This window comes from Rhinopithecus bieti, unplaced genomic scaffold (genome assembly GCF_001698545.2).
Source record: "Rhinopithecus bieti isolate Rb0 unplaced genomic scaffold, ASM169854v2 scaffold_3856, whole genome shotgun sequence".
Classification (NCBI taxonomy): domain Eukaryota; kingdom Metazoa; phylum Chordata; class Mammalia; order Primates; family Cercopithecidae; genus Rhinopithecus; species Rhinopithecus bieti.
Genome location: NW_016804410.1, coordinates 580,999 through 592,770, shown reverse-complemented (window position 1 = coordinate 592,770; position 11,772 = coordinate 580,999). Strand labels below are relative to the sequence as shown.

At 37.6% G+C, this 11,772-nt stretch overlaps 1 protein-coding gene across 1 annotated transcript in view; it reads right to left on the bottom strand.

Moving 5' to 3' along the window:
- DECR1 (2,4-dienoyl-CoA reductase 1) overlaps positions 1–11,772 on the bottom strand; it is a 46,283-nt gene that overhangs the window by 10,921 nt on the left and 23,590 nt on the right. The window contains exon 7 of the mRNA XM_017867908.1: positions 4,922–5,021. Coding sequence (XP_017723397.1) covers positions 4,922–5,021 — 100 coding nt within the window. The remainder of the gene's footprint in view (positions 1–4,921; positions 5,022–11,772) is intronic.

The following is an 11,772-nucleotide window of genomic DNA, read 5'->3' as shown; positions in this document are numbered from 1 at the left end:
AAAAAAAAAAAAAAAAAAAAAAAAAAAAAAAAAAAAAAGATACTGTATCCTTGCAATAGATAAAATGAGCTAAGTTCAAAGTTGACAAATGGGATCTAATTAAACCAAAGAGCTTCTGCACAGCAAAAGAAAGCATCAACAGAGTGAACAGGCAACTTACAGAATGGGAGAAAAGCTTTGCAATCTATCCATCTGATAAAGGGCTAATATCCAGAATCTACCAAGAACTTAAAGAACTTAAACAAATTAAACACAAACAACCCCATCAAAAAGTGGCCAAAGGACATGAACAGACACTTCTCAAAAGAAGACATTTATGCAGCCAACAAACTATGAAAAAAAAAAAAGCTCATCATCACTGATCATTAGAGAAATGCAAATCAAAACCACAATGAGATACCATCTCATGCCAGTTAGAATGGCAATCATTAAAAGTCAGGAAACAACAGATGCTGGAGGGGATGTGGAGAAATAGGAACACTTTTACACTGTTGGTGGGAGTGTAAATGAGTTCAGCCATTGTGGGAGACAGTGTGGCGATTCCTCAAGGATCTAGAACCAGAAATACCATTTGACCCAGCAATCCCATTACTGGGTATTACCCAAAGGATTATAAATTATTCTATTATAAAGACACATGCACACATATGTTTATTGCAGCATTGTTCTTAATAGCAAAGACTTAGAACCAACCCCAATGCCCATCAATGATAGACTGGATAAAGAAAATGTGGCACACTATGCAACCATAATAAAGGATGAGTTCATATACTTTGCAGGGAAGTGGATGAAGCTGAAAACCATCATTCTGAGCAAACTATCGCAGGAACAGAAAACCAAACACCGCATGTCCTCATTCATAAGTGGGAGCTGAACAATGAGAACACATGGACATAGGGAGGGGAACATCACACACCGGGCCTGTCGAGGGCTGGGGAACTAGGAGAGGGATAGCATTAGAAGAAATACCTAATGTAAATGATGGGTTGATGGGTGCTGCAAACCACCAGGGCACATGTATACCTATGTAACAAACCTGCACATTCTGCACATGTATCCCAGAATGTAAAGTAAAATAATTTTAAAAATGGGCTAAGTTCTATGAAACTATCAGACATCCATTAATACAGTCTTACAGCATCACTTCAAAGGCCAATTCAGTAAAACCAATTCTACAGAATAGGGTACATGTAATCTAAAGATAGCCTGTTAATCTGACTTAATCCATGAATGTATTTTAGAGAAATGGGTGGGCTCTATCTCTTTCAGACAGAACATACATAAAAATTGCTTCTCTGAGTGATGTTTTTGACAAACTTCATTGCCATAGCTACTCTGGGCATTTATTTATAGTGCATCTACTCTAAATTGCTTCATGTCTTAATAGAATTACTGTACTGAGCAGAGTCTATATTATCCTATGAAAAACTGAGCAACCTGTTAAGAAAATCTGCCTAGAGGAAAAGCCATCCTCTCTGTGCTCAGAGGTGTCTCAGATACATTTGTTCAACTGCTAGCATGATCTTTCAACTGTCATTAAGCTAGCTGATATACTGAAGAACTACTGTAATCTGACAATGAATCTACCTCATACAGTTAGCTCTGCATGTTAAGATGCTAAGAACAAAATATTCAATATGTTAGCTATTATTATTGTTCATTCAACAAATGTTTATCATATACTTACCATGTATCAATACTATATTGCTTAGCCTCAAATAAAGTCAGTCCCTGCTCTCAAAAGAGCAGTCCCTCCCTCTCAAGAGAGGTGAGCTTGGTTATATAATGAATTAGTTACTAGGCTGGGAATTGTGTGATGTGAGCCATACCTGCTTAAAAGAAGAAGAACCTAAGTGGGAGTGACAGGGAAGGCTTCTCTGAAGAGGTAACATTTGAGCTGACGGGTGAAGAAGGATTAGGAGTTTGCTGCAAAGGCAGGGGAAAGGAGGAGCTGACAGATTAAGAAGGTAGGATGGTGACATGGTTTGGCTCTGTGTCCCCACCCAAATCTCACCCTAAATTGTAATAATCCCCACATGTCAAGGGTGGGACCAGGTAGACAAAACAGAATCCTGAAGGCAGTTTTCCCCATGCTATTCTCGTGATAATGAGTGAGTTCTCTCACAAGATCTCACAGTTTTATAAGGGGCTTCCCCCTTCACACGGCAGTCATTCTCTCTCTTGCTGCCCTGTGAAGAGGTGCCTTCCACCATGATTGTAAGTTTACTGAGGCCTCCCTAGCCATGTGGAACTGTGAGTCAATTAAAGCTCTTTTCTTTATAAATTACCCAGTCTCAGGTATTTCTTCGCAGCAGCGTGAGAACAGACTAATACACATGGAGAAAGGAAGACAGCAAAGGCATATGGGTCAGTATGAGTAAAGGACAAGGGCCCAAACAACATGTAGAATTTGGGGACCTATAATGCCTTATTTAGTATGACTGTGTACTATAAAGTATGAGAAGAAGGTTGATGGCAACTCAAGCTGTGAAGGAAGGCACATGTTTACTGAGCATCTATTATATGCAGGAACACAATAAAAGCAGCACCAAATCAGTTCTTTTTTTTTTTTTTTTTTTTTTTTTGAGACGGAGTCTCGCTCTGCCACCCAGGCTGGAGTGCAGTGGCCGGATCTCAGCTCACTGCAAGCTCCGCCTCCCGGGTTTGCACCATTCTCCTGCCTCAGCCTCCTGAGTAGCTGGGACTACAGGCGCTCGCCTCGTCGCCCGGCTAGTTTTTTGTATTTTAAGTAGAGACAGGGTTTCGCCGTATTAGCCAGGATGGTCTCGATCTCCTGACCTCGTGATCCGCCCGTCTCGGCCTCCCAAAGTGCTGGGATTACAGGCTTGAGCCACCGCGCCCGGCCCAAATCAGTTCTTAAAGGACATGAGATACAAAGCTCTAACAAGATTGAAGGGTTCTCACAAAACAAATATTGACATTGAACAAATGCTGCCAAAATAGTCAAGTTCTCATCCTTTATTTCCAACACCACATGACCTTAAAAATGGTAATTATCTCTATTCAGACTAAGATTCAGCTTGTGAATAAATATTTCTTTCTATCTCAAACTAATGTGTATTTACTGACTTAAATATTAAAAATGCTCTGGGACTACTAAAAGAAGAGTACCATAATTCAGCTCAACAAGCATGGAGCACCAGCTATGGACCAGAACCTTCTGGGTAATGAGGATGCAAACACATGGCCCTTTCTCTCACAGAACTCACGCTGAAGTGGGGAAGTCAGATTGCTTAATGTTATGTTAACGGAGAAACCCCATCTCTACTAAAAGTACAAAATTAGCCAGGTGTGGTGGCATATGCCTGTAATCCCAGCTATTTGGAAGGCTGAGGCAGGAGAATCACTTGAACCCAGGAGGCACAGGTTGTGGTGAGCCAAGATCGCACCATTGCACTCCAGCCGGCCATGCCCTGCTCTCTGCCTCTGCTATATTGGTATATTACCTTCATTTTAGAATCTACTTATTAATGTTTGTCCTCTCACTAGATTGGATTAAACAAAGTTTTAAGGCAGAGAGGAGGAAATGATTACAGAGAAAACATCCCAAAGGAAGTAAGCAAAATATCACAGCAAAATTCCAACAACAGTATAACTCAGGCATAGACATATGAAAGCTGTATGGTACATTTAGGGAAACATGGAACAGTTAATGGAAATTAAAGCATGGAAATAATAAATGGAATAGTAAAAAATTTAAACTCAGCTGACAATGAGGACTGTTCTATTTCCATCACTATCATATCCCTAGGACGAAGCACATATAAGGTATACAATAAATATTTATTGAATAAATAAATAAATTAACAATGGCTAGAGACAAGTCTGTTTAGAATGCCATAGTGAGTTCTGGCTTTTATTCCAAAGAGTGACAGGAAATGATCTAAGATTTTTAGCTGGGGAGTGTCGTGAGCAGACATATATATTCTTAGAAAGATAATTCTGGTGAAAATGTGAATAAAAAATACAGGGGGAAGAGACTGGTAGCAAAGAAATATACCGTGATTACAGCAAGCCAGACAAGCAATGAAATGATGAGAATCCCCATTTTAACAAAGACAATGGAGAACAAATTCAAAAAGCAATCATGGCTGGGTGTAGTAGCTCATGCCTGTAATCCCAGCACTTTGGGAGGCTGAGGCAGGATGATTTCTTGAGGTCAGAAGTTCCAGACCAGCCTGGGCAACACAGTAAGACCTCATCTCTACAAAAAGTTTTTAAAAATTAGCCAGGCACTGTGGCACCGCCCTGTAGTCCCAGCTACTTGGGAGGTTAAGGTGGGAGGATCACTTGAGTCTGGGAGATTAAGGCCGCAATAAGCTGTGATTGCGCCACTGCAGTCCAGCTTGGGCAACAGAGTGAAGTCCTGTCTCAGAAAAAAAAAAAAAAAAGCAGTTATACTCTGCTGAGAAAGGCCACTGGACTTGGCAAGTGCTCATAGTCTGTGTTAGTCCCATTAACCTTAAACAGTATGTGCAATAAAAGAATAAAGATGTGCTTATGAGAGGGGTTAGGGATGACACTGATAAAGATCTTTGGGAGAGCAAAAAAGCTATAGTCCTGTGGTGTCTAATACATAGCCACTAGCCATATACAGCTATTAATTTTTAAAATTTAGTTTCTCAGTCATAGTGGGATATTCCAAGGGTTCAATATCTGCATGTGGCTACTGGATAGTGCATATTTACAGAACATTTCCATCACTGCAGAAAGTTCCACAGGACAATGCTGCTATAGACAAACAAGACTCATCTGGAAGATAAAATGTGTGCCTCATGGTGAATCCAAGTCTGTGTTTTACTTTTCTCTGGATGGACACCAGAAAGCCAGAATTTAGTTCCCTGAGCCACCAAACTGTATTAGTTACGTTCAGCAACAGGATTGACCAGGAAATACTTACTTGCTCATGGCTTCCACACCTGCTTTGGCAGAAGCACTTGGTACTACAAAACCTGAACCAGTCTCAGCATAGATAGTGGTAATAGCAAGAAATGCTGCTCCTGAAATTTTAAAAGGATACAGTTGATTAGCAATATAGCTGTATCACTTCACATAAGGAAAACATGATTTATAAAAACGGGATCTGATTAAAGACGGTGTAAGAAAAACTGAAGTATTTTTTAAAACTTCACTCTAAATTAATGAGAGAATAAGAAAATTGATATGTCTTGCTACTAATCTTGTGATTTAGGATGGCCCGGTCTGCACTTATTTGGAATGCATGCCTGGTGAGTCAATACAAAAGCCCAAATCTCAGAGGCATGCCCCTATTGCACCTTGTATAATCAGCTGGTCAGAATTCCCATTAACTAAATACTACTTGAATAAGAATAAATCAGAATTAAAATTAAACTAGCAGGGACTTCTGCCTCCAGCCATAATGAACTTACCCTTCTGCTATAAACATCAAGAAAACTGAGTAAGATATATGCTACAATTATATACAGATACTGCACAGCAGGCAGGGAAGGACCATGATCTCTGAGAGAAGGAAAATGAATAAGCCCTGAGATACTCTAGATTTCTGCCTAAAGGTACTATATAGATGGAAGGATGAGGAGGAGGAATCTAAGCAGAAAATGGCATTCACACTGAGTTAAGAAGATAGAGATCGGTTTGGGGAGCCTAAGGAAACTAAGGTTTCTAAGAGTTCCTCCAAGGAGGAAAGTAGGCAGAGATACTAACAGAACTCCATAAAGTTGCATGGAATCTCAATGAGTCTTTAGATAAATAATAAGCTATACATGTTTAGTGTGAGATTCCATGAGGCCAGGCAGAGAACAACTATCAGGAAGCTGTAAGTGATGCAATTCCCAGAGCTCGCATAGGGCTGGGAGACATGTGAGTTTTAAGTAGTTTCACTGAACATTCAGGGCTTTCAGTAGAGAGCTCAGAAAAAAAAATGACTTAGTAGGAGGGTTAAATTAGTCCCAAAGTAAAGACTACTATACACTTGCTGAAATAAAGCTTTAAAATGACCCTTAAAAATGATTACGCTGATGCACAAGTAATTTAACAGCTTTCGAAAATAACAAAAAAAATCACACACCTCAAAAAAAAATTAAAATACACACAGACACAAATACACAAAACAACATAGCATTCACAGCATGCAATAAAAAATTACTGCACATAAAGACACATAAACCTAACAAGGAGAAAAATGACTAATAGACAAAGAGTCCCAGAAATGACAGAGAAGACAGAAGTAGCAGACAAATAGCCTTTTAATGCTATTACAAATATTTTTAAAGATTTCACTGAAAATATTAATATGATGAGAAAAATGGAAAATACAAAATAGAAACCAATATGGCTTCTAAAGCAGAAAAATACAACATGTGAAATGAAAAACTGAACAAATAAGCTTAGCTGTAGAAGAAAAGATCCATGAATCTGAAGACACAGCAATATAAACTATCCAAAATGAAAGACAAATGGGGAAAAAAATCTGAGGAAAAACCCAGAATCTCTCTGACCTGTGGAACAGTATCTAGCATTCTAACAAATGTACAATTGGAGTCACAGAGGAAGAAAACGTACTTGAATAAGGACTTAAAACATTCCAAATTTGGTAAAAACTGTAACTTACAGATGCAGAAAGCTAAATGAATCCCAAGCAGGATAAACAGGGGGAAAAAAATGAAGACGTTGTCATAATCAATAACTGAAAACCAGTGATATATAGAATCTTAATAGCAGCCAAAGGTAAAATAAACAATAAAATACACAAACACAGATAAAATTTTCATTGTCTTCTCATTTCTAAAATAATATAAGTTAGAAGACAATGGAGCTACATTTTAAGGTGCTGAAAGAAGCTTGTTAACTCTGAATTCCATATCCATCAAAATACCCTTCAAAATCAAGATGATATGAAAATGACATTATAGAGAGACTGAGATTGTCAAAAGGAAAAAAATAGTAAATATGCAGGTAAATATAAAATATTTTTTCTTGTTTTTTAAATTTTTTTTTAAAATAACTGACTGTATAAAAGCTATATTTAAAAAGTGACACTGTACATATAGTGGTCAATAGAGTCTAGGACACAGCAGGTTCTCAATAAATTAACTGAATGAGGCCAGGCACAGTGGCTCTCGCCTGTAATCCCAGCACTTTGGGAGACCAAGATGAGCAGATCGCCTGAGGTCAGGAGTTCGAGACCAGTCTGGCCAACATGATGAAATCCTGCCTCTACTAAAAACACAAAAATTAGCCGGGTGTGGTAGGGCATGCCTGTAATTCCAGCTACTCAGGAGGCTGAGGCAGGAGAATCACTTGAAACCAGGAGGCAGAGGATGCAGTGAGCCAAGATGATGCCATTGCACTCCAGGCTGGGTGACAAGAGCGAGACTCCATCTCATAAAATAAATAAAGAAAGAAAGAAAGAAAGAAAGAAAGAAAGAAGGAAGGAAGGCTTAAAAGAGTAATCTTTAGGTCCTGAGAAATCAGTGATTTTTCTACTTCTTATTTATTCATAACACTGGATAAGACAATAATATTTGCAAAAGGATCAAAATAAGTTTACATCTTTTACATAACAGTAAATACTTTTAGAAATTTAAATTTGAAGGACTACAAGGAAAGTATTTTGAAGAATATTCAGATAAGTTTTTTCTCTGCTCCATATATTTAGTTTCTCTTTCTCTCAGCATTTTCCAGAGTAGAAAGAAAACTCAGCACATCCTGGGAAACACGGGGTGGAGGAGGGGCAGGAGTACCATTTTGAGGATAGGAAAAAATAAGAATGGTTATGTTAGTCATTCTGGTAACTCCTTTTATATATCAAACAGGCTTTCAGATCGCTGAAAATTACTTTGCTTCCAAAATCGTACTCTGTGAAAGAGGAGGGATGTAGAACATTAGTGAGCTCCATTACAGTACACTGACAACAGATGCTAACTGCATCATTCTTATAGCAAAATTACAAAAAAAAAAAAAAAAAAAAAAAAAACTCTTTAAAAAAGAAAAAAAAAACTGCTTTAAAAGTGACAAATACAAAGCAAATGCTCCAATGGAAAGTGCACTATCTTTCAACTAAGACTGAACAGATACATTTCTCCAAGCGTGGGAAAGGAGTTAAGCCATCCTAACACAATTTAGATGCTGAAATGAAAGTTATTTTACTATTCTCTTTATCCCTTTAGGTTTTATTTTCTCAGTGTAGAAAATTTGGGTAGCCCACCTCTTAGAATGAGATACTGTGGCTTTTAATTCTCCTGAGTGTAAAAGGGAGATAAAAGTTTCAAACTGCACTGTTCCAATAGCATTAATGCTGCAAGGTGAAACAATTAGTAGCTTCAGAAAAATGAACAGTGGTGCTAAAGTGCAAAGTAAAGAATTCCTAGATCCCCAGGGTTAGTCACATTTATTTTCCTTCTTGTACAGAGGCCCATTATTTCAATTAGAATAACTGCCCATGGAAAAGCTTTATAAAAGGCAAGTTTCTAACAGCTCAGAGCAGACAACAGAAATGAATCTATATTATTAATGAGGTTAAGAAAATAGAGAAGGGAAGCAATAAATGAAATAAATATGCTAGCCCATCCTTCGTTATTTTGAAATGGAAAAAAATAGTAATAAAAGAACATCAAAAATCACATTATCTATCAAAAAAGCTATGATATGTGCAAGATTATGATTTAAAAGATTCAAAAGCTCTAAAATCTGGTTTCAGTACAAACTATGAAAATTGAAAGATTCAATAAACAATTTTAGTTCCAGTGACTAACAGAAGGGGAACAGTATAGACACCTGGGCTCAGAAATTGATTCCACTATTTACTAGCTGTATAGCTATGAGACTTTGGGGAAGTCGCATCCCTGCTCTGGACCCTAGATGTATCTCCTATAAAACAGGAACATAGGGAGTGTCCAGCAAATGTCATTAGATTCTAAGAACTACTTGTTAATTTACTGCTGTTATTGATTCCACCTATTACTCTTCTGCTCTCATGCAAAAAGACTGCCATTTACTACCTGTATATTAATAATTTGGCAAGTTGTGTTACGAAACATCACCAGAATGGAAGGTAACTATATAAGCCAAGACTCCAACAGGCATCCCAGTCCCCTAGTTTCATGGACACATCTAAGACTTTGTTGAACCGCCAGTAGGTCAGGGCTGCTACACATGGTTGAGCAGTGCATATGGGTGCCATATCTAAGGAAGCATGTTTTACATTACAGATATTACATGATTATTTACTTATTTCAAAATTTTCTGATTGTTCTGAGGGTTTCCTTTCTAACAAGACAAGAAATATGTGTGGGCAGAATGACCCCACTTAAAGATCCCATGCCCTAATTCCTAAGAACTGAATTTCTTATTTTACATGGCAAAATAACTTTGAAGATGTTAAGAAAGATTACAGAATTTAAGAGAGGGACCTTTCTGGGATTATCCAAGTAACACAGTCTAATCACATAAACCCTTAAAAACAGATAACTTTCTCTGGCTGTAGTCAGAAAGATGAATTTTAAGGAGCAGGCAAGAGAGATGTGGTAGAAGGGAAAGTCAGTCCCCAAGCATGAGAAAGACATATTGTGGTATTGCTGGCTCTGAGACGTACCTGTCCCTATGTAAGGATCAGAGAGAGGTCCCTAGGAGATAGGGTGGCCCTCAGCTGACAGCAACCACGAACATACACATTTCAGTCCTACAACCACAAGAAACTTGATTATTCCAATGACCTGAATGAGCCTGGATATAGAGTCTTTCTAGAGCCTCCAAGACATGAGCTCTGCTGGGTGACTCCTTGATATTAGCCTATAAGATCTGAAGCAGAGAAACCAGTCAATCAACTCTGTGCATGTACTTGTGAAAAACAGAATTATAAGGTTATAAGTGTATGATATATTAAGCTGTTAAGTTTGTGGTCATTTGTTGTAGCCACAATGGGGGACTAGCATAGTGTATTATGTCAATTTTCCAGCAAACAGAAATAAAGCATCTTAAGAATTTTTTTTAATCCTTGTTTAACTTTACCTATCACCAAAGGATAAAGTCCACATTGCTTGCCTCATCTCCTACCCCTTCAGGCATTATACGTCACATATAAGCAACACTGAACTCCTTGTATGCCTAAATACACAACTGAGCTGTTGGTTGCAGTTCTAACTCTTCTACTATTATTGCTAGTAATTAATCTTACTGACAATCATGGTAAGAAGACAAACTTCTCTGTCTTTTTGATGGGAGCACAGAGGATACCTGTCTCCCAGCCCATATGAGAGCCCATATGAAAATCTAAAAATCTTTAATTCTCTAAAAGCTACTCAAAATAGGACTATAACATTTAAAACTAGAATAACCTTATATAAATAATATTATCTACTAAGGAAACACTTTTCTCATTTAAACATTTAATATAAATACATCCTTCATGTAGGCTGTTATTTTTAAGTTTAATTATAATAAGTGATATCAGGGCTCTGGTTTTTCTAACCAATTTTAATTACGAGTCAAAACCTAAGTTTCAGATAGTTGACGGTCCCCTTGTAAAAGATGTAAAAATACACTTACCTTGGAGGAAACTTAACATTTTCTTTCATAACTAACATTTACTGAGTACTAGTCTGGCCCAGGAACTATTCTTAACACTTTACAGATACTGGCTCATATAATCATTAGAGCAATCCTAGGAGAAAGGCTTTATTATTAACATTATTTTACAGAAAAGACAGGCACAGCAAGCTGATCTGTCCAAGTTGATAGGACTAACAAGTATTAAACAGGATTGGAACTAGGCAGTTAGGCTCTAGAGCCTGCACTTTTAACTACTATGTAACTACTACTGCCTTGCCAAGACATTTCTAATTACTACTTAGAAAGAAACAATAATTCCTTTTCAAAATTCCCAAATCACTTTATACCTTATCTTCAAAAAACACCAAAATAAGGTACACAGTTGCTCTAAGAAATTTTAACAGATGAGGTTGAACTCCCCCATCAAACAAGATGACTCTACAAAAAGTGATTTTAAAAGTATACTAATACTGCCTTAATAAATTTCAACAGATAACTAAAAATGTGTTTTAAAATAGTCTTTAGATGCACCCACTGTTCTAGAAAAAATATCTAGACACAATATAAAAAATGTATTCATGTGGTTCTTATATACGCTAAGCAACATACACCTTGCACTCACACTACTGACAAATAAGGAAAGCCTTCCACTATGTTCTACTCTTTCCACTTGTGAAACAAGGTGCATTTGCCAAATCATGAGTGAACTCCCATTCACAATTGCTTCAAAGAGAATACCTAGGAATCCAACTTACAAGGGATGTGAAGGACCTCTTCAAGGAGAATTACAAACCACTGCTCAACGAAATAAAAGAGGACACAAACAAATGGAAGAACATTCCATGCTCATGGATAGGAAGAATCAATATTGTGAAAATGGCCATACCGCCCAAGGTAATTCACAGATTCAATGCCATCCCCATCAAGCTACCAATGACTTTCTTCACAGAATTGGAAAAAACTACTTTAAAGTTCATATGGAACCAAAAAAGAGCCCGCATTGCCAAGACAGTCCTAAGTCAAAAGAAGAAATCTGGAGGCATCACGCTACTTGACTTCAAACTATACTACAAGGCTATGGTAACCAAAACAGCATGGTACTAGTACCAAAACAGAGATATAGACCAATGGAACAGAACAGAGCCCTCAGAAATAATACCACACATCTACAACCATCCGATCTTTGACAAACCTGAGAGAAACAAGAAATGGGGAAAGGAT